The sequence below is a fragment of the Silurus aristotelis genome, assembly GCF_946808225.1.
Source record: "Silurus aristotelis genome assembly, chromosome: 8".
In the NCBI taxonomy this organism is placed as follows: domain Eukaryota; kingdom Metazoa; phylum Chordata; class Actinopteri; order Siluriformes; family Siluridae; genus Silurus; species Silurus aristotelis.
The window spans coordinates 1,918,156-1,942,448 of NC_139581.1; the positions used below are offsets into that span (position 1 = coordinate 1,918,156).

At 38.5% G+C, this 24,293-nt stretch overlaps 2 protein-coding genes across 2 annotated transcripts in view; both read right to left on the bottom strand.

The window, feature by feature from the left end:
• Positions 1–4,455, bottom strand: part of aire (autoimmune regulator) — a 14,641-nt gene extending 10,186 nt beyond the window's left edge. The window contains exons 1-3 of the mRNA XM_083547995.1: positions 3,524–4,455; positions 1,540–1,714; positions 264–410 (exon numbers count right to left, since the gene is read on the bottom strand). Of these exons, the coding sequence (XP_083404121.1) occupies positions 264–410; positions 1,540–1,714; positions 3,524–3,670 (469 nt within the window). The 5' untranslated portion in view covers positions 3,671–4,455. The remainder of the gene's footprint in view (positions 1–263; positions 411–1,539; positions 1,715–3,523) is intronic.
• Positions 4,456–7,265: 2,810 nt separating this feature from the next.
• rab6bb (RAB6B, member RAS oncogene family b) lies at positions 7,266–22,388 on the bottom strand. The gene is made up of 8 exons (XM_083548145.1): positions 22,088–22,388; positions 19,129–19,187; positions 18,997–19,050; positions 17,758–17,863; positions 13,994–14,105; positions 13,609–13,702; positions 13,088–13,154; positions 7,266–10,773 (listed from the first exon to the last, which is right to left on the bottom strand). Exons 1-8 carry the CDS (start codon positions 22,302–22,304, stop codon positions 10,709–10,711), a joined length of 774 nt encoding a protein of 257 aa, XP_083404271.1. The 5' UTR covers positions 22,305–22,388; the 3' UTR covers positions 7,266–10,708.
• Positions 22,389–24,293: the final 1,905 nt, after the last annotated feature.

A 24,293-nucleotide genomic window follows, 5' to 3' on the forward strand; every position in this document is an offset into this window, starting at 1 on the left:
CAAGCAATCATCACAACATCCATTACATTGATTTATTATACAGAAGAACCAAACTGGGGGCATTCTGGTCATGATGATGATGATGATGATGATGATGGTGAAGATGATGATGATGATGATGATGATGGTAAAGATGATGATGATAATGATGATGGTGATGATGAGGAGGAGAAGGAGGATGATAGTGATGATGATGGTAATAATGATGATCATGGAGGTGGTGATTATGATGATGCTGCTGATGATCATGATTATGGTGGTACCTGAGCGGATGTGAAGAGCTTTCTTGCCGTAACTCGGGGAACGAAGTGGCAGCTGTTTGTCACCGATTGTCCTCTTCCTGCTAGTCTGTGTGTGATTCTGCAGCTCAAGTGGAGGACTTCTATCACGTCTCATCCCCAGACTCAGACCTGCAGGAGATCAGAACAGAACCTCTGATGGACAAACACAAGACGTTTCGGTTCTGTTCCACCACAGGGGACTGGCACTGGGTTCCAACACTTAGCATTTATAATATGTTATATAAATAAATGCCTTTTTAATTATTTGTAGATACATAAACTATAAACAAAAAAAGATATTTCCTCTTATTATTTACATTATAGAAGCTATAAATGCCCTCTCCCACACCAGCCTTTCTATTATTCTCTTTCTCAAATGTTTGACGTTGTTAAAGAAAAAAAAATAAAAGATAAAAATGCAGCGTCGGTGTTAAATTTCTGTCCTGAAAATGTTGGAAAACAAACGGAGAACTTTTATACATTTATTGTCATAAAACAAATATTCATGATATATAAATACAGGAAGTGGTCAGTGGTTAAGGCTCTGGTTTACTGATTGGAAGGTCTATTACCAAGCCGCCCCTCTTGGGGCCCTTGAGCAAGACTCTTAACCCTCAGTGTTCCAGGGGCGCTGTATCATGGCCGACACTGCACTCTGACCCCAGCTTCCTAACATCACTGCGAAATCTTAAGGAAGAATTCTCTGTGTTGTAAAGTCTATGTGACAAATATAAAACATTTTCTTTAAATCCCTTTATTGTAGCGATAAAAACCTCTTTCTTTGATATTCCTCTAATATTTATTCGATCTTAATTGATCACCCTTTGATATTCCTTTGATATTCCTTTAATATTCCTTTGCTCTTCCTCTGATCTTCCTTTGATCTTCCATTGATCTCTTGATTAAGTAAAGATGCTGGACAAGTAACAGAGTAACCTCATACTGTTACACAGCACTGACACTGGAGACTCCTTCCATCATCATTAAATAAACTTCTCCTTTTATCACTTTACTGCATCAACATTGCGCCGTTTTCCTACGCAGGTGAACAAGCTGTTGCTATGAAAACAATAATGTGTCCGAAAGAGCACATTGAAATAAACCCGCACTTGTGCCGAAGCTGCGGTTTTAGAAAACTAAACAACACTTTGTGGACTGAAGGTTTCAACAATGTAATGTAATAGAATGATTTAAACATCAGCTAGATCTTCATCATCATCATCATCATCATCATCATCATCATCACACAATGAAGTACCTTCAGGTAAATTAGCGAAGAGGTTCTGCAGTTTGGGGTAACTTTCCTGGTTGTACTCTTTGGACAGAATGTTCCAGAAGGCCTGAAGGACGGAGGAGTCCTGCTCCAGCAGCCAGGTCAGGAGGGAATACACCGCCTTATGGATTCCATCTTTCTTCTTCCTCGACAGAGTTTCCTTAAAGAAATACACAGAGCACACAATAAAATCTGAATATTTCCTTTGGATATGGACAAAAGTGTTGGCACCCCCAGAAACTAACTATAAATATTTGGATTATGAAGATGTTTCAGACTAAAAGACAGAACGCTTTTGTGAAAATAATGAGACGACCCTGGAGCTTTCCGACGAGGTGCATCATCTGTATGTTCACCAAAATGAAGCTTTCATAGAGATGAAGATGATGCCCTCTGTGAAGGTTTGTGATATTTTGGGACTGCTTTGCTGTGGCACTGGGAGCTTTGGATCTGTGCAGGAAAATGACAACAAGATCCCAGGATTTCCAAGCCATTCTGGAGAGAAAGGTGCTGTCCAGCTTCAGGAAGCTCCAGCTCAGACACAACTCATGAATCCTCCAAAAGGAACCTGAAACAAATCTTAAAGCACCCAGAAACAGCTTGGAACACCTCACGGGTAACATGGCCTTCTATGAACCCTGGTTTAAATCATATCCAACATCTAGGTAAAGATTTAAAGTTTGGACAAGGTAGTCTTGAAACCTGATTGAACCAGACTACAGGTGCAAATGTTTCATGGAGAGCTACAGAAACCACTCTTTTCTTTTGTTGTAAAACAAATAATTATAATCAAACTCTGATTTTTGTTGAATACGAAACGAACAATAATGGAAACTGATTTTCTTTTGTTCATTTCAAGTTACTTCAGAGAAAACGGTGGGTTCTTCTTATTTTATGGAGGAGTGGCGGAGGAGTTGGAGGATTTTATGGAGGAGTTAATGGAGGAGCTGATATATATTTTTTTTGTGTGATAAAATGCAGATACCTTCACACTGGTTGTTCCAGGGCTGGTGCTAACGATAGGCAGAGCAGGCAATTGTCTGAAGCAGGGGTGTTAAACTTGAGATGTTGTGGGCCAGGCTGTTTAAGATTTAACGTTGTTGGCTGTAGCTTTAGTAAACTTTTACTGCTGCGATTGCAGTCTGCCTTTTTTATTTTGGACAGTTTAATGGTTTTCTTGAAGGGTAGCTTCAGCATACTTATCTCCATGTTTGGAGTCAAAATGTTGACGGATCTTTTATTACATTGTCTTCCTTCTGCATCAGTTTTTCTCTTCGGGATTGACTGTTGATATTTCTAAACTCTGCTTGTTTATAAACTGACTGTGTGCTGAAGTGGAAACGCTGCCCTCTAGTGGTGGGAGTAGTTTGTGGGCAATGTGTTTATGGACCTAATATACCTTGAGTTCATCACCTGTGGCTTAGGCCTTGAGCTTGGAGCTTCTAACCCTAACAAACCTATACACTAGTGCACTAATGAAGGTGGGCAGTGTAAAACTAAGCTCTTTGTCTATTGGATATAAAATAACTGTCACTCAGCTGAATTGGAACCAGTTAATATCAGCATTTAAATGTGAACCCTCTGAAGGCATGAAGAGACTGATGATGGAAAGATCAGATCACTTTAGTGACTCAGTTCTTTGAATCTCCTTTGATCAGAAATAAAATAAAATGTTCAGATCTCAACACGTCTACATACACCAACTTTGACTGGAGTTTCAATAATAAAAATATGGCAATGCAGCTAAGGATAAATGATAATAAACAGAATGAGGAGCTTCACCCCTGATATCTTCAGGTTTGAGCCATTAATTTTTTTGTCACATGACTCCCATAATTATTGTAGCAATAATGTAAAGATTAGGACAAAAAAACAAAGTAGGCTTTACTCATTATTTTCAAAAACAGAACTGGACCCAGTACTGAGCCCCTGAGGAACACTTGATCCAGCTAAGCTCTTTGGGTCTCACCTCAAGGAGTCGGTCAGAGATGATCTGGTGATCCGCCAAACCATACAGCAGCGGGAACGGGTCATGGACGGCCATAGCGATTTCTGTCCTGGATGCTCTGAGCTGAGATCGAAGCTCGGATTCGCCAAGAGCCTCGGCTAGGGTCATGGTGCCTGGAAGGTAAAACACAAATGCATTCAGAGATTTGGGGTTTTTCCTTAAAAGTTCATGTAGTCCAACTAGAGATCTTGATGAAATGATGGTACCTGGGTCTCACATGACGAGAAGCGACTAGACGGCGCTATTTATTGGCCAGACGGAATCTTTTTGAAGACCTTTGACCCAAGTGTCAGCCCTTCAGGGACGCAGAGATGTTGTCAGCGCCTGGGAAAATGCCTCAGGAAAGCTCAGTTGGGAGGAAACCGATGCCTGGGCAAAGTCGATCACAGTTTGGTGAGATAATCCCTGGGTGAAGTTTTTGGAAAGTCCACAGTTGGGCAATGAGACACTTTGACTTTTAATCGATGATCTTTCTTTCTCTCCTTCTCTCTCTTTCTGCTCACCTGTTCCTCTATAGCAGTAACTGAAGTGTGTGTTCTGGCTAGGGGAACCCCACACACACACACCTAACATCCAATTATAGGATAAACACTTTTATACAACGGACTCTAAAGGTCAGCAGAGCTCAGGTACCTCCCAGTTCTCTTGACCGTTGCTGGGATGTTTCTACTCCTTGGTTAGAGTCCAGCAGTGACGATGCATATCAGAGCACCAAAATTACAATAATTACAACATAATACATTGTATTTATGGCCACCATACATGACACTCGAAGACACCATACATACAGTTAAAACACACAATTAACAACAACAATGTGAAACAAAAAAATGCTATACAACCAATAAGAATTATCTACACAATATAAATGATATTACTGCCTCAAAAGATGCGTTTTTTAATGAAATTAGGAAATTAGTGAAAGAGTCGCTGTTGCGAATATCACGAGGGAGTAGATTCCACAAATTAGGAGCAGCATAGCCAAAAGCTTAAGACCCCATAGATACCAAATCCATTAAAGGAAGAACTAAGGATAAGGACCTCGATCTGAGAGTTTGAGAAGGAGTAAATGTTAAAAGTAGGTCAGGTAGATAAGATGGAGTCGGGTTATGTAATGCCTTATAAACAAAAAGCTGGAAATTTGATGCCCTGTTTAACAGAAAGCCAGTTGAAGAGCAGAAGATGAAGATGTGGTCCATCGTAGGAGTTCTCAGATGAGTTCCACACCAACTGTTACTTGTGTAAAAGTTTATGGGGACGACCAAAAAAAATAGCAATGCTCCTTATTGAGAGGGCTGTAGTTAATATCATAAACAGCAGCTACGCTGATTTCTCTCCACTGCTTCTCTTTCTCTTCTCATCCCGAGGCATCCTGAGGTTGCTCCAGCCCCAGTCACTTCCCACCTCATGAAGATTGTGGACCTTTATGTAAAGTTTGGACATTGGACCTCTTTAAGTGTTTAAAGGCTCTGGCATGGAGAAGCTGGTGTTGGATATGTGATTATCTTAGATGTTGAGCTATTTTATGAGTTGCTCAGTAGCTCCTGGTTCCATAATCTCACTCTCCAGTGTTGTATTGTTTAAAGATTTATAATCACACTCTTGATATCACCGAAATGAGGATGGGTTCCCCTTTTGAGTCTGGTTCCTCTTAAGGTTTCTTCCTCATGACATCTAAGGGAGATTTTCCTTTACCACTGTCACCATGGCTGCTCATCAGGGATAAACACACATCATTCACCTTAACTCTGCTTCACTGCTGCCACACTGTCCTCATACATGTCCTGCCCCACCCTCACATACTTCTCTGACACACCTGACTTCCTCATACAATACCACAACTCCTCTCTCCACCCTGTCATACACTTTCTCTAAATCCACAAACACACAATACAACTCCTTCTGACCTTCTCTATACTTCTCCATCAACATCCTCAAAGCAAATAATGCGTCTGTGGTGATCTTCCTCAGCATGAAACTATACTGTTGTTCACAGATGGTCACCTCTTCTCTCAGCCTGGCTTCCACTACTCTTTCCCATAACTTCATGGTGTGACTGATCAACTTAATTCCCCTGTAGTTACTGCAGATCTGCACATCTCCCTTATGCTTAAAGATCAGTACCAGCACACTCCTTCTCCATTCCTCAGGCATCCTCACGTTCCGGAATCTTGTTCAACAATCTGAATAAAAACTCCACTGCATCTCTCCTAAACATCTCCATGCTTCTACTGATATGTCATCTTGTCTAACTGACTTTCCACTCTTCATCCTCTTAATTGCTGCTCTCACTTCCTCCTTACTAATCCTATCCACTTCCTGCTTCACCATCTCCACATCACCCAACCTTCTCTCTCTCATCTTCCTCGTTCATCAGCTGCTCAAAATACTCCCTCTATCTTCTCAAGACACTCTCCTAACTAGTCAACACATTTCCATCTCCATCGCCGTACCTTTCTAGCTGTCGCCCTTATCAGTTTTGCAATAGTTATACAAACATCATCACCTCCTCATCACCTCTGTTCCCTTCACCTACATGCCCCATAAAATCTGCCCCAATCACCAATCTTTCATTCCTAGGTTCACCTTCTACCACTTAATCTAATTCACTCTAGAATTCTTCCTTCTCCTCCATCTCACAACCCACTTGTGGAGCAAAAGCACTGATGACATTTATCATCATCCCTTCAACTTCCAGCTTCACGTTCATCACCCTATCAGAAACTCTCTTCACCTCCACTACACTCTTACTGTACTCTTCCTTCAGAATCACCCCTACACCATTTCTCTTTCCATCCACACCATGATAGAACAGTTTAAACACCTCCAATGTTCCTGGCCTTACTCCCTTTCCACTTGGTCTCCTGAACACACAACATATCTACCTTTCTCCTCTCCATCATTTCAGCTCCCTCTCTCCCTTTACCAGTCATAGTGCCAACATTTGAAGTACCAACCCAAACCTCTACTCTCCTACACTTCTCCTTTCCCTGCTGTTCCTCCTCTCATTCTCCTCCTTCAGATAACATTATCCCAATTTACACCGGTACCCTGTTGGCTAACGATACCTGTGGCGGTCGTTGGTAACCCGGGCCTCGTCCGATCCAGTATGAAATTCTGATTCATGATCAGCACATGTTTAACTCTAAATGTCCTTCATAACAAAACCCTCCACATTTATCCGGACTTGGGACCAGAACTAAGAGTGACCTGACTTGTGCAACCCTAAAGACTAATGAGGTTTTATAATAATAATAATAATAATAATATTAATAATAATATTAAAAACAGTGACAATGCTCTTAAAGTGTGAGGTGGAGACTAAACAAACTTGCAGTCCGCCACTTAATATATTCCCAAAGGAACTCGGATTGTAACCATGTTCCGTATGTAAAAGGGATTACATTCCAACCAAAAGCCCTGTTCCGCAACGGTTTGGTACAAATACGTGTACCATTTACACCACTAATCATTAGCTACTGTTACTACAGGACATTAACGCTAGCTAACTCAACCAGAAACGGTTTGGACATTAACGCTAGCTAACTCGACCAGACGTTGTAAAGAATAAGCAAATATTAGACAAAGAAATTACCAAAAATCTTGCTTTTTTAAATGCGATTTGACAAGTTGCTTTGCAGCTAATTTAGCTAATCAAAGACTTTATGGTATGAAAAAGGAATGAAGAGTCAGAACCAGTGTGTGATTTAAACACAGACTTTATTGATCAGTTTTCAGACAGATGTCATGCTCATAAATGGCTTTACAGAATGAAATGTAGCGTCGGCTCGACCCCACAACCCTGCGCTGACTCGGTGTGAAAAAATCCTTAAACCTGAAACGACTCGTCATCTCGTCACTGCGTCATGAAAATACACATTCATGTCACAAGTAGATCGGCACCAGCTTCCAGTGTGTCTTACACTGAGTTCAGATGTCACACAGTCCTCACAGTATGTTTGTATGTATATGTGTGTGTGTGTGTGTGTGTGTGTGTGTGTGTGTGTGTGTGTGTGTGTGTGTGTTTGTGTGTGTATTTGTGTTCACGCATGCGCAACATCCATAATAGGCCCTGTTTAAGAAACAGAAACAATTAGTTCCTCTCCCGAGTCTGTTCTCCGATCCGAGTCTTTTGTTTATTTGTTACATGATCGTCGTATCGACAAATAAACAAATGTTTAATTTATTTAGTTCTTCGGATTAGGAAATGAAGTTAGCCTGGGTAAACATGGCAACCGAAAATGCAGCACTTTAACTTTATTCTGCTCAAATGAATCAAGCTGCTCCGAGTCAGTAACATGACCAGTGTTCACTCAGCACCTGCCATGATGAACAGCTCCCTCTAGTGGCTTTAAAACAAACGACACTGTTCTTTCATTCCTATAAAGTCTTTTCGAACGAATTCGCCGAAACTTCTGAAAGTAACGTTGGTGTTAGTCACAATCTGGAGCCATTTGAATCATATCATTAATTCAAATCTTTATATCATCAATACAGCTACGATTTTACCTCACAAATCACTCGCCAGCCTGCGCTCACACCTGACAGGATTTTCATGTTGAACGCAACACGTGTTTATTTCAGGTTGCCGTCCGTTCGTGTTTTGTTCCATATCTGATTAACAGAAGGCACGCAAGTGTAATAAAGGGAGAAATAAAGAAACGATAAAGAAAAATGCATTTTCGGGTAAAATACTGAAGTTTCAGAGATTATCCGTTACACCTGAGAACTCTCAGTGGATTTCCTCTACATTCGTAAATACATTGTTAGTTATTTCCTCTTAGGTCGCTCCTATCGACAATGATGATGACGACCAATGGCCATTTTGGAAAACGCTAACATTTATCAGTACACTGAACAAACTGAGCTGAAATGATATAATAAATATCTATATATATTTTTATAGTTAAATATTTATGTATATAAAGACACACAGGGGTGTCAGTGCGGTCCGGTAACACAACATCGTTAATGAAATATCAGACACTATGACTATTGCGGTGAAGTAAACTTTTCACATTCCTTCAGCAGATCGACGTGACGACCTGAACATAAGTGTTTCTCTGCGTTATACTAAGATCTGTAACATTCATCCGACAAACAAAATATGAACGTCCATCCTCCTGTGTTACTTTATGAAACAAAGTGCAGCGTAAAAAACTTCTTTCACGTTAAAAATCCAACAAAATAATTGCTTCTTCCCCTGTCGCTCATGCTAACCTGAGGTAAATGTTGCTGCAGTTAGCCATGTCTCAGTTTTTAAGGGGTTTTCTTCAATAAAGAATAGCTAGTTTGACAATGTATCTGGCGACAATTACTTTAAAATGCTTCATCTAATATTTCTAATGTGCTGTATCTGTATGTTTGATGAATTGGGTTTCAAATGGAAGTAGAAAAAGTATATTTTTAATAACATTCTGCATGTCTAATATCTAATATTCATATCTATTGTACTATTGCTAACAGAAAAAGATTAACAATGTTGCTAGCAAAATTTACCTCAGAATGCTTTAGCTAATGTTTTTAAGGTGATGTCTCATGATGAAAGACTATCATTAGGCTAGATTTAACAAGGAAGCTAAGTTATCTAGCTGTTGGCTGGCATACAAAGAGAGCTAACTTTGTTACTCTCCAGATAAAGGTTTGAATAAAATGCTAAATGATCTAGAATTATTATTATTATTATTTTGTAATGTAACATGAGGTTTAGCTCGGATATAAAATCTTATCATCGGTCGCTACACCATTGTTGTGAACTGTGTCAGGTGCGATAAAAACACAGCAGTGTGTATGTTCTAGGATTTAGCTATGTACTAGCCACTTCAAGTTCACTAATGCATCACTAGCTTTAGTTACTATAGAATGTTAACGCTAGCTAACTCGAGCAGACATTGTTGACCCAAATAAGTGTATATTTGATTCCAGAATTTGAATCTGATCTGATGCCACTATTTAGCTAAACTAACTAAAAAGAAAAAAGCCATGAATCGGCTATGACCTCATTTTTTTTATTTCATTGTGCAAACATATTTAACACGAGGCACTGATCAACTCTTTGCCCACATTTGAGTAGGATTTGAGTAAAACCACGCCTCATCTTGTTTGCTAGATAGCTATTGGTTTTGCAAGCATTCTTCTGATAAATGTTGGATTTAAGGTGTATGTTAGGGTTACCACAAATATGACCTTTCAAACTGCAGTCCACAAGGGGGCGCTATGTAAAAACCAGATTCTCATCAGTTAATTTTTAATTACTGCCCGTTTTATCTTGATTTTTGGACATATTTATTATTTAGTTGTGTATGTTCTTCACTATTGGAGCCGGTGACAGAAGAAAGCATAATGGAGAATGTTAACATCAAGCGAAGAAGCCCTTATTATCATATTCAGAAAGCCATTTCACACACACACACACACACACACACACACACACACACACACACACACACCACGTCCAATTAGGAAACACCATAGAAACACCATTTACAGTGGAGTACAGCAGATTGAGCGCTCGCTGCTCACGCAATCTCTTCAGGAATTTTTCGAGACACCGCAATAGCATGTGCGTTTTTTTGCAAAAGCATGCGAATTTCATGAAAACGTAATTCCTTATAGCGCCATTGGGATTAAAGCGACTGTGCGAGGTCTTTCAGGGAGCACGCGGCGGGCCAGAAATTGTGACTGACTGCAGAACCTGTCCTACATACAGTACGGTGTGAGACTAAAGAAACAACTTCCTACTTCCTGTTCCAAATGTAGAAAATGTAACCGCGTCACTGCGTCATCATTGTCCTTCATCGCTCTAACAGCTCACCTTCGTTTGAATTATTTACACAATGTTGTTGTCGGACCAACAATATGGACGTGATGTTTTTTTTTGTCTGACAGCGAGAGAAAGAAGAGAGAGAGAGAGAGAGAGAGAGAGAGAGAGAGAGAGAGAGAGAGAGAGAGAGAGAGAGAGAGAGAGAGAGAGAGAGAGAGAGAGAGAGAGAGAGAGAGAGAGAGAGAGAGAGAGAGAGAGAAAGAGGTTAAACACTTTCAGTTCAGTGGGATGTAGAAAGCCTGAGCTCCATTCGGGATGCTGAGCCACAGGAAACTTGAGAACCAGAAGGAGTGTAAGTGGAGTGTCCATGAGAGGGTGCTGCACTAACATGAGCAACTGCTCTCGCTGGCAGGAGGCTCCTGGGCTTTGTCCAGCTTGATGTCAATCACTGGGAGGTTCAGAGTTAAAGGAAAATGTACAATGATAAATACAGGATAGCAGTGCGGGTCTGTACTCTGTAAGACGGCTATGACTGACAAGCAAAAGGCCACGCCTCCTCAATGACTGACAGGAACAAAGGCAACGCCTCCTTTTTGACTTACAGAAACATGAAAAGAAGCCAACAAAAACACACACCTCCTCTAAGAGACTGTCAGACACAAAGGCCACACCTACTTTACTATGACTGACAGAAACAAAGGCCATGCCTACTTTACTATGACTGACATGAACAAAGGCCACACCTACTTTACCATGACTGACAGGAACAAAGACCACACCTACTTTACTATGACTGACAGGAACAAAGGCCACACCTACTTTACTTTGACTGACAGGAACAAAGGCCACACCTACTTTACTATGACTGACAGGAACAAAGGCCACACCTACTTTACTATGACTGACAGAAACAAAGACCACACCTACTTTACTATGACTGACAGAAACAAAGACCACACCTACTTTACTATGACTGACAGGAACAAAGACCACACCTACTTTACTATGACTGACAGAAACAAAGACCACACCTACTTTACTATGACTGACAGGAACAAAGACCACACCTACTTTACTATGACTGACAGAAACAAAGGCCACACCTACTTTACTATGACTGACAGGAACAAAGGCCACACCCACTTTACTATGACTGACAGGAACAAAGGCCACACCTACTTTACTATGACTGACAGGAACAAAGGCCACACCTACTTTACCATGGCTGACAGGAACAAAGGCCACACCTACTTTACCATGACTGACAGGAACAAAGGCCACATCTACTTTACCATGACTGACAGGAGCAAAGGCCACACCTACTTTACTATGACTGACAGAAAAAAAGACCACACCTACTTTACTATGACTGACAGGAACAAAGACAACACCTACTTTACTATGACTGACAGGAACAAAGGCCACACCTACTTTACCATGACTAACATGAACAAAGGCCACACCTACTTTACCATGACTGACATGAACAAAGGCAACACCTACTTTACCATGACTGACAGGAACAAAGGCCACACCTACTTTACCATGACTGACATGAACAAAGGCCACACCTACTTTACTATGACTGACATGAACAAAGGCCACACCTACTTTACTATGACTGACAGGAACAAAGGCCAAACCTACTTTACTATGACGGACAGGAACAAAGGCCAAACCTACTTTACTATGACGGACATGAACAAAGGCCACACCTACTTTAACCATGACTGACAGGAACAAAGACCACACCTACTTTACCATGACTGACAGGAACAAAGGCCACACCTACTTTACCATGACTGACATGAACAAAGGCCACACCTACTTTACTATGACTGACATGAACAAAGGCCACACCTACTTTACTATGACTGACAGGAACAAAGGCCACACCTACTTTAACCATGACTGACAGAAACAAAGACCACACCTACTTTACTATGACTGACAGGAACAAAGGCCACACCTACTTTACTTTGACTGACAGGAACAAAGGCCACACCTACTTTACAATGACTGACAGAAACAAAGGCCACACCTACTTTACTATGACTGACAGAAACAAAGGCCACACCTACTTTACTATGACTGACAGAAACAAAGGCCACACCTACTTTACCATGACTGACATGAACAAAGGCCACACCTACTTTAACCATGACTGACAGGAACAAAGACCACACCTACTTTACCATGACTGACAGGAACAAAGGCCACACCTACTTTACCATGACTGACATGAACAAAGGCCACACCTACTTTACAATGACTGACAGAAACAAAGGCCACACCTACTTTACTATGACTGACAGAAACAAAGGCCACACCTACTTTACTATGACTGACAGAAACAAAGGCCACACCTACTTTACCATGACTGACAGAAACAAAGACCACACCTACTTTACTATGACTGACAGGAACAAAGGCCACACCTACTTTACTTTGACTGACAGGAACAAAGGCCACACCTACTTTACAATGACTGACAGAAACAAAGGCCACACCTACTTTACTATGACTGACAGAAACAAAGGCCACACCTACTTTACTATGACTGACAGAAACAAAGGCCACACCTACTTTACCATGACTGACATGAACAAAGGCCACACCTACTTTACTATGACTGACATGAACAAAGGCCACACCTACTTTACTATGACTGACATGAACAAAGGCCTTTCCTGCATTTTCCAGACTCCTATAATAAGGACAGTGGTGTTAATGTTTGTTTCAGTGTGTGTGTTAAAGGATACTGCCTTCTTTATTCGCCTCATCCAGATTTTCCATCCCAGGCAGAGCAGCAGCTACTCGCCTAAACAACTGAGAGGAGAGAGAGAGAGAGAGAGAGAGAGAGAGAGGGAGAGGGAGAGGGAGAGGGAGAGGGAGAGGAAAGACAGACAGAGAGAGAGAGAGAGAGAGAGACAGAGAGAGAGAGAGACAGAGAGAGAGACCGATAGATGGTGAGTATTGAACAAATGGAGAATCTGAATTCAATGAGTCTCTGTTCAGTATCTAGAGCAAACTAATAAACACTGATCAAATTACACAGAATTAAACACTGTTCATGCAGATCGAAAAGATGAGGAGAGCAGAAGAGGAGAAGATATGGAGATGAGAAGATGAGAAGTATAGAAGATGAAGAGATGAGATCAGTATCGTGTAAAACAGATGAAGATGAGGACAAGCAGATGAGAAAATAAGGAGATGAGAGGATGTAAAGGTAAGGAGCTGAGACGAGGAACAGAGGAGAAGATGAACTAATGAGGACTCGAACCTGTTTGACGTTGCAGCCACTTTTAGCGCTCGTCTCGATGAACATCACGTTCAGTTCTTTAGCTCTCTGTTCTCCTTCCTCAATCATGATTTGTCTAAGTGATGGAAAAATCAGACAGGAAATACATCATAAATCACTCAAACTCATCCGTAGATTTTCCTGGTAGGACGTTCCTCTGCAATTGTCCGTATGGAAATAGCTCCTGATTACATTAAAGGTGCGGTAGCTAAGATTTCTCACGTCATTGCGTAAGTGGGTGGAGCCAAATACAATTAACACAATTCATTCGCTCAAATAAGTGAGTTTAAAATCACACCGTGGGTAATAAAACGTTGGCTCCGCCCACTGTTTTGCACTTATGAAATGAAATTGCCGTAAAATTCACCTCTTCTCCTCCAAGTCTGTCTTGTTGCCAACGAGCATGATGATGACGTCACTTCCTCTCTCCGTCCTGACCTCGTCGATCCATTTTGTGGTCAGCTGGAAGGAATTCACATCTGAAAAACATGAAGACGAGGCGATCAGTTAGGGGCGAGCAGACACGTTAACGCATTGTTGAACGTTCGGAGAACTCCGAATATAGATAGCTATAAATAAATTCATAAAGATAGCTATAAATATATTTGTAAAGATAGCTATAAATATATTCGTAAAGATAGCAATAAATATCTCCGTAAAGATAGCTATAAATATATTCGTAAAGATAGCAATAAATATCTCCGTAAAGATAGCTATAAATATATTCGTAATGATAGCTATAAATATCTCCGTAAAGATAGCTATAAATATATTCATAAAGATAGCTATAAATATATTCGTAAGAAAGCAATAAATATCTCCGTAAAGATAGCTATAAATATATTCATAAAAATAGCAATAAATATCTCCGTAAAGATAGCTATAAATATATTCATAAAGATAGCTATAAATATATTCATAAAGATAGCTATAAATAAATTCGTAAAGATAGCCATAAATATATTCATAAAGATGGCTATAAATAAATTCGTAAAGATAGCCATAAATATATTCATAAAGATAGCAATAAATATCTCCGTAAAGATAGCTATAAATATATTCATAAAGATAGCTATAAATAAATTCGTAAAGATAGCCATAAATATATTCATAAAGATAGCTATAAATATATTCATAAAGATAGCTATAAATATATTCGTAAAGATAGCTATAAATATATTCGTAAAGATAGCCATAAATATATTCATAAAGATAGCTATAAATATATTCGTAAAGATAGCCATAAATATATTCATAAAGATAGCCATAAATATATTCATAAAGATAGCTATAAATATATTCGTAAAGATAGCAATAAATATCTCCGTAAAGATAGCTATAAATATATTCATAAAGATAGCCATAAATATATTCATAAAGATAGCTATAAATAAATTCGTAAAGATAGCTATAAATATATTCATAAAGATAGCAATAAATATCTCCGTAAAGATAGCTATAAATATATTCATAAAGATAGCCATAAATATATTCATAAAGATAGCTATAAATAAATTCGTAAAGATAGCTATAAATATATTCATAAAGATAGCTATAAATATATTCATAAAGATAGCTATAAATATATTCGTAAAAATAGCCATAAATATATTCATAAAGATAGCTATAAATATATTCGTAAAAATAGCCATAAATATATTCATAAAGATAGCTATAAATATATTCATAAAGATAGCTATAAATATATTCATAAAGATAGCAATAAATATCTCCGTAAAGATAGCTATAAATATATTCATAAAGATAGCTATAAATATCTCCGTAAAGATAGCTATAAATATATTCCTAAAGATAGCTATAAATATCTCCGTAAAGATAGCTATAAATATATTCATAAAGATAGCTATAAATATATTCGTAAAGATAGCTATAAATATATTCGTAAAGATAGCTATAAATATATTCGTAAAGATAGCTATAAATAAATTCGTAAAGATAGCTATAAATATATTCGTAAAGATAGCTATAAATATATTCCTAAAGATAGCTATGAATATATTCATAAAGATAGCCATAAATATTTCCGTAAAGATAGCAATAAATATATTCGTAAAGATAGCTATAAATATATTCGTAAAGATAGCTATAAATATATTCGTAAAGATAGCTATGAATATATTCGTAAAGATAGCAATAAATATTTCCGTAAAGATAGCAATAAATATATTCGTAAAAATAGCCATAAATATTTCCGTAAAGATAGCTATAAATATATTCCTAAAGATAGCTATGAATATATTCATAAAGATAGCTATAAATATATTCCTAAAGATAGCTATGAATATATTCATAAAGATAGCTATAAATATATTCGTAAAGATAGCTATAAATATATTCGTAAAGATAGCTATAAATATATTCGTAAAGATAGCTATAAATATATTCGTAAAGATAGCTATAAATAAATTCGTAAAGATAGCTATAAATATATTCGTAAAGATAGCTATAAATATATTCGTAAAGATAGCTATAAATATATTCATAAAGATAGCTATGAATATATTCATAAAGATAGCTATAAATATCTCCGTAAAGATAGCAATAAATATATTCGTAAAGATAGCTATAAATATATTCGTAAAGATAGCTATAAATATATTCGTAAAGATAGCAATAAATATATTCGTAAAGATAGCAATAAATATATTCATAAAGATAGCTATAAATATATTCGTAAAGATAGCTATAAATATATTCGTAAAGATAGCTATAAATATATTCGTAAAGATAGCTATAAATATATTCATAAAGATAGCTATAAATATCTCCGTAAAGATAGCAATAAATATATTCGTAAAGATAGCTATAAATATATTCGTAAAGATAGCTATAAATATATTCGTAAAGATAGCTATAAATATATTCGTAAAGATAGCAATAAATATATTCATAAAGATAGCTATAAATATATTCATAAAGATAGCTATAAATATATTCGTAAAGATAGCTATAAATATATTCGTAAAGATAGCTATAAATATATTCGTAAAGATAGCTATAAATATATTCGTAAAGATAGCTATAAATATATTCCTAAAGATAGCTATGAATATATTCATAAAGATAGCTATAAATATCTCTGTAAAGATAGCAATAAATATATTCGTAAAGATAGCTATAAATATATTCGTAAAGATAGCTATAAATATCTCCGTAAAGATAGCAATAAATATATTCGTAAAGATAGCTATAAATATATTTGTAAAGATAGCTATAAATATATTCATAAAGATAGCTATAAATATATTCGTAAAGATAGCTATAAATATATTCGTAAAGATAGCTATAAATATATTCATAAAGATAGCTATAAATATATTCGTAAAGATAGCTATAAATATATTCGTAAAGATAGCTATAAATATATTCGTAAAGATAGCCATAAATATAAATGGAAATATCAGCATAAATATCGGTATTAAAATTGTAAATAATCGCCATAAAGTTCAGCATAAATATCGTTATAAATCGAATCGGATCCTCCAAGATGGCCGCCAATGCCATAAATATCACTACGATAGAAGAAGTCTGGTGATCGAAGCATTTGTTACTTGTTAGGGTCTATTGTGTCTGGGCGTGCATATGTGTGTGTGTGTGTGTGTGTGTGTGTGTGTGTGTGTGTGTGTGTGTGTGTGTGTGTGTGTGTGTGTGTGTGTGTGTGTGTGTGTGTGTGTGTGTGTGTGTGTGTGTGTTCTGTCTCACTTGTGATGTCGTAAATATCAGCATAATTGTCGGCAAGAATATAATTGGAAATACCGCAAAATACAGTCATAAATATTAGTATAAATATCACCTTAAAAATCTATGTAAATATCTGCCAATCAGACTCGGATTCTTTTTCGATCCCCTCCCATTCACATGGACATGAAGGGATGGCTATTTTACAGTTAGCATGCTAACTAGAGTAATTAGCAGGCGGGACTTTTCCTTCAAATAAATCGATTCGGATCCTCCAAGATGGCCGCCAATACCATACATATCACTATGATAGAAGACATCTGGTGATCGAAGCATTTGTTTCTTGTTGGGGTCTATTGTGTCTGGGTGTGCATGTGTGTGTGCGTGTGTGCGTGTGTGTGTGTGTGTGTGTGTGTGTGTGTTCTGTCTCACTTGTGATGTCGTACACAACCACGGCTACAGTAGAGTCTCGTATATAGCTGGGGATGAGGCTCCTAAAGCGTTCCTGCCCCGCCGTATCCCACAGCTGTAACCTCACCTGCAGCACCAAACAACATTCATTACACATACACACACACACAATATTGTCAAAAGTATTGGGACACCTGACCTTTCCTGCCATATGCGGTTCTTCACGATTCTACAGGACGTCTTTGGATGTGGTATAATAGAATTTTGCGTTCACTTGAACTTAGAAATCCAAAACTGTTTCAGCATCACGGTGCCCATGTGCACAAAGCCAGCTCCATGAAGATCTGCTTTACATGGTCTGGAGAGGAAGATCTGGAATGGCCTGCTATAGAGCTCTGATCTCAAACCTACTGAACATCTCTGGGATGAACGTTTACACTGTCTTCCTCACCTTCTCACCGACATCAGTACCTGGCTTTACTCACACCCTTGTAGCTGATAAACCCAAATGTACACAAGCACACTGAAAAGAATCTAGAGGAACATCTGCGAGCAAATTGGCACTAAGTGTGGAAAAACCACATACCATACTTATGGCCAGGTATCATCTACATCTACATCTACACACACTTTTTTTACTTCTTGATCTAAAAACACTCTGGGGCCAAAGGTTTGTAGACACCTGACCATAAGATTATGTGCTTTTCAAGGATCCCATTCCACATTCAGTCTCCATGTGCCATTACAAAAATCTCCACTCTTCTGTGAAGATGTTCCACTAGATTTTGCAGAGATTTTTGTGAGATTCATTCAGCCACAATAAGAGTGTTAGTAAAATCATGAACCGCTATGAGCAGTTGAGGGTTAAGGTCCTTGCTCAAGGGCGTGCTGAACCCATGACCTTCTGATCGGAAGTCCAACAATTATTCCAATGAGTTACCACTTCCCAAAAAGTGCAGGTGTCCCAATACTTGTGTGTTTGTGTTTCATTATTAATTAGAGATGTGATGGTGTTTAAAGGTATAAGATAAAAAAAGGATCTCTGGGTCAGTCAGCGAATAAAAAACTGACCTACAACCTTCATTCTGTAAGCAGTCACTTGTAACTTCCTGTTTTTTCCCATAATTCTTGCTAAATGTCAGCATTAGCTAGTAATCGTTGTGTTTTGTGTGATTAAATCCAGCAGAAATGTGGAACGTTAGGACCCTGTGATATGAATATAATCTGACTGGATCTCACTGACGTTTGAGGAGCTCTCACCGTTCGATCTTCCAGGTACATGGTTTTTGACAGGAAGTCGATCCCGATGGTGGCCTGCAGACAGAAAAGCGACACGTCAGTGGCGTCCGAAGCGACGGCTGTTGTTCAGAGGAGTTGCATACAGAACAGTACCTGATAAGTGTTGTCGAAGCTGTCGTACATGAACCGCGTTATCAGCGACGTTTTTCCAACTGAAACACAGAACAGGAAAACACTCTTTTACATCCAGTCACTATCTGACCACACGTTTGTGCACCACACCCACATGACTCGGTTTTTCAAAATCACAATTCCAGAATCGGCGTAAACATCACTGAAAATATCCCCATGAAATATCGGCAGAAATACCACAGTGAAAAATATCATAAACATTGGCATGAATATAACAATAAATATCACTGGAAATAGAAATAAATATTGTAATAAATATAATGCACAATGTTACCTGAGAATTATACAGAGTTGGAGATCAGAAAAGTGGGCGGAGATTATACACGTGTGAGTGGGTGGGGTTTATACACGTGTCAGTGGGAGAGGTTTATACGCGTGTGAGTTTGCGAGGTTTATACATGTGGGAGTGGGTGATGTTTATACATGTGGGAATGGGCGGGGTTTATACACTGGTAAATGGGCAGGGTTCATACATGAGTGAGTGGGTGGGGTTTATACATGTGTAAGTGGGCGGGGTTTATACACGTGTGAGTGGGCAGGGGTTATACATTTGGGAGTGGGTGAGGTTTATACATGCGGGATTGGGCGGGGTTTATACACGTGTGAGTGAGCGGAAAGTAAACGTTTTGAAGTGGGCGGGGCTTATACACGGGGAAGTGAGCGGGGTTTATACATCTGGTAGTGGGTGAGGTTTATAAATGTGGGAGTGAGCAGGATTTATACATTCAACCTCGTCTCAGACACACTCCAAAACATGTGGCGTCTCGTCGTCTAGGATACCATCGCTGCCCCAAGATGAGGCGTATCTCAAACAGCTACCAACCCGCCATCGCTCTGGACTTCATGATCTCTACATACTACAGTATATGGCCAAAAGTATGTGCACCCCCAACCATCACACACATATGATATGGGTGTTGAACGTCACATTTCAAATTCCATTTTATTTGCAGTATCTTTTCATTTAATTTTTCGTGGCTGTGGGGATTAGTGTTCATTCTGCATTAACCTGAGATCAGGGACTAATGTCTGGATGGTTCCAGCTCCAATTCATCCTTAAGGTGATGAGGTTGAGGAGGTCAGAGATCTGTGCAGGACATTTAAGATCTTCCACTCCACACCTTTATAGAGGATCCTAACGCTCTCTGATCAGTGTATAATGTGCATCAAAGCCACTGATCTGTTTATAGTATGCAGTTTAGCAGCAGGTCTTTAGCAGTGTTTCTGCTCCCCTCTTTCTTTGTTTGCAAAATATTTCAGGAATTCTTCTGGATTCTCTGCATGACAGGACACTCCTACGTGTGACACACACGTCGTACAGGTCGGTCCGGTTTCTCGAACTAGCTTAAAGGAAAAACTCAACACGACACAAACTCGAGAACATGCTTTGTTCTGCTTCAAAGGATAAAATGACCTATAACAGGAGGAACGGGAGAAAGGAGAAGTCAGAAAAGGGGGTGGGGTTTAGGGTACTGAAAATCAGCCAGGCATCAAAATACTGCGAACTGATTTGTCAATGGAGTTTTATTTTCATTCATAAGCGAATTAAAGGACAAACCAAGATGAGCTTGCGGAACAAGATCATTTTCTTCATCCTTGGATGATGGAGAAGGTCTACAAAAAAACTCAACAAGGTTGCTCACTGAGGAACATCTCAGCATTTGCAACATCAGAAGGACAATCCATATTCATATACAATCCTGCATATGCTAATCATGTTAGGTTTCATACCTGCTTTGTTGGATTGGATTAGCAACATGAGGGACAAACGATCTCTGCTAGTTCCTTCCAAGGATTTGTTTTCTTTGTGGTGCTTTTAAGCATTAAATTAAAACTCAGATATTATAGAATAACCGCCATTATACGTTTTCCAAAGTGCAGGTACATACAGATGTTTTGAGAAACATTGTACCATGTGACTGGTCTGAGGAATCATTTCAGACATCATTATGGGCAGTGATTTATTCTTTAAATCTTAAAACCACAAGCCATCACCAAATATTAGCGTGTTTGTGTACGTCATTAAATCATGATCCACACACCAAATAAACCAGTCTAGAGAATTACTGGAATCCGGATGCTTAAAAGTGTCCTGATGGTTCTGAATGGTGTCCAGTAGATATCACCATGGGATCTACACGCTGCCAAAAAGGTGTTTTTTTGGGCTTTAATGGTATCAGAGGGAACAGGACATGAATGGATCAGTACAGTTTCCATTAAAACCAATACAATTACTGGAGGGTTTGTATATACATACATATACCATTTATGTTTATGTGTGTGTGAGAGTGTGGAGGGTGAGGTGAGGGTTGCCAGGTTGCTGATGCCACCCTACCAGTCTGGGTGTGTCTCTCTGTCTCTCTCTGTTCTTTATGTAATACAGAACGCACTATTCAGCCTGGGGTTTTACCGATGAACATACATTTAATGTAAAGTGTGTGTGTGTGTGTGTGTGTGTGTGTGTGTGTGTGTGTGTGTATATATATATATATATATATGAGAAAGACATTTATTCTTGGGGTTCCACTGCACCAGAAGCCACAAGAGGAAGAAAAACAGCAATAACAACCACATCATATATATATATATATATATATATATATATATATATATATATATATATATATATATATATATATATATATATATATACAAAGACAAATAGATAGATAGATAGATAGATAGATAGATAGATAGATAGATAGATAGATAGATAGATAGATAGATAGAATCATTATCATTATCATTACTGTTGTTATAATAATAATAATAATAATAATTATTATTATTATTATTATTATAGCTGGATGTATAGATTAATTATTAGGATGGGGATGGGGGCATCCTTTCAAATTATGACAGGTGTGTGTGTGTGTGTGTGTGTGTGTGTGTGTGTGTGTGTTAAAGCGCATGGACTCACCGCTCTGTTCTCCTAAAAAAACAAGTTTAAATTTCCGTAAAGGGTTTCCAAACTCGTTGACTACAGACATGACGGCTCTGGGTGTGTATCCCCGCGATGTTCCGCACGGATCTCCCCTCCCCAGGGCAGAGACGCTCCACGGGCGGCTGAAGGATGAGGCTCGGGGTCCGGACACGTTGGATGGTGCAGCGCTCAAGCCCTGCGTCTCACTGCGCATGCGCGGCTTCCGCCTCACGCCCGTCTGCGGTCTGAGCTGCGCGTCTGTTCACGCGACCGCCATGTTTGTTATTGAGGCTGATGGAGGAGCAGCATTCCTTCCATTCCGCTCATAACTTATTATATATATATATATTACAATTGTATTTATTGATATATTTCATATTATAACCCTGAGTAAATAAAATGCTATTTAAATAAAAAGCTCCTGACCCTTTGTGGAAAAAAAAATCTTTGCTAAATCATGATTGAATTGTGATGAATCAAATTATTTGGAAAACTAAGTAAATTTTCACCGGCCACACCCAGGCCTGATTACTGCCAGACCTGCTGAATCAAAAAAATCACTTAAACAGAACCTGTCTTATGAAGTGACGCATGGTAAAATCAAAAAGCAACACATCATGCTGCAATCTAAAGAAATTCCAGAAACAAAGTGATGTTTATCTCTCTGGAAAGGTATCAGTGTTACAAAGCCATTCCTACGTCTTTGGGACTCCAGTGAACCACGGTGAGAGCCGTTATCCACAACTGGAGAAAAACTTGGAACAGTGGTGAACCAGAATCAGGAGTCAGGAGTGTCCATCCAACCCCAAATAACTCAATAATACGCATCCGGAGACCCAGAACACCCTCTAAAGAACTGCTGGCCTCACTTGCATTAGTTAAGCTCAGTGTTCGTGATTAAACGATAAGAAAGAGATTTGGCAAAAATAACACCCATGGGAGAGTTTCGATACGAAATCCACTGCTGAGCAAAAAGAACAAAAAAGCTTGTCTCACATTTGCCAAAAAACATCCTGATTATCAGGACTTTTGGGCAAATATTCTGTAAACAGATGAAGCAAAAGTTAATATGGTTGGAAGGTGTCCATTCTATTACATCTGGCATATAAATGACACAGCATTTCATAAAAAGAACATCATACCAACAGTAAAACATGGTGGTGGTAGTGTGATGATCTGTGGGGTGGAAGACTTATTATATTAAAATGAAACCATCAATTCTGCACTCTACCAGAAAATCCTGAATGAGAATGTCCGGCCATGAGCTCAGACAAGCTTTAAACAGATGAAGAAAAACTGGGTTAATTGTAAAAACTGGGTTATCTTTTTATCAATCATTCCTTACATCATTGTAATTTTTTTTAAATCTCTACAACCAATATGGTGGCAAAAAGATTTTGTGAAGCCAGTCATTACCTTCCAGAAAAAATGTTGTTCTTTATTATTGTGGCCACAGTGTGGCGCTGCAGTTTATGAAATGAACTATATACTGTATGTATATATATATATATATATATATATATATATATATATATATATATATATATATATATATATATATATATATATATACATTCATCTTGACCACTCTACATCTGCCTCTTTCAAACATATCTTCCCTCAACACATCCGTAAACCTCCTCCTTGGACTTCCTCTTGTCCTCCTTTCTGGTGGCTCCATCCTCAGCAGGTCTGATGAAGCACTATACATGTGTAAACTATACAAGGCTACAACTGAGAGTTAATTTCCGACCACAGTTTTAATATTTTAAGCCAAATGTATATTTATTCAAGATATCAGAATGGTTACATACAAAATGCAAATCCTGTCTGCAGTGTGGCGTTTCTACACTTACACACACACACACACTCGAAGGCAAGACTTGAGAATTCGACTATGTAAATCCTTAGTCGGGGACACCCCTAATCTCACTGTGATGAGTCGTGAATGAACAACTTGTTCATTTCGTTTTGCTAGTCAGCAGAAGATTGTTTTCTTTATTGCTAAAAGACAAGTAGGTGAAATGATCTGACCTTCCCTTCCCTGCTACCAAGATTCAATTTAATGTTGTAAGGAAAAACTGAAAATGAAACATTCTTGTTCCCTGAAGAGTCACATTGAAGCGGTTCACCAACTGATGACTCGTCTGTCGCTGCTTCCTGGTCTTAAATAAACCAGGACATGGTGTGATCACATTCCTTT

Bases quoted from the DNA above. Each gene is read 5' to 3' on its own strand.
- rab6bb (XM_083548145.1), bottom strand. From the start codon at position 22,304: ATGCGCAGTGAGACGCAGGGCTTGAGCGCTGCACCATCCAACGTGTCC. The intron at 19,051-19,128 runs GTACTGTTCTGT...TTCTGTCTGCAG, and splicing joins GCTTCGACAACACTTATCAG to GCCACCATCGGGATCGACTT. The intron at 13,703-13,993 runs GTGAATTTTACG...TCCATCACTTAG, and splicing joins ACAGACTTGGAGGAGAAGAG to ACAAATCATGATTGAGGAAG.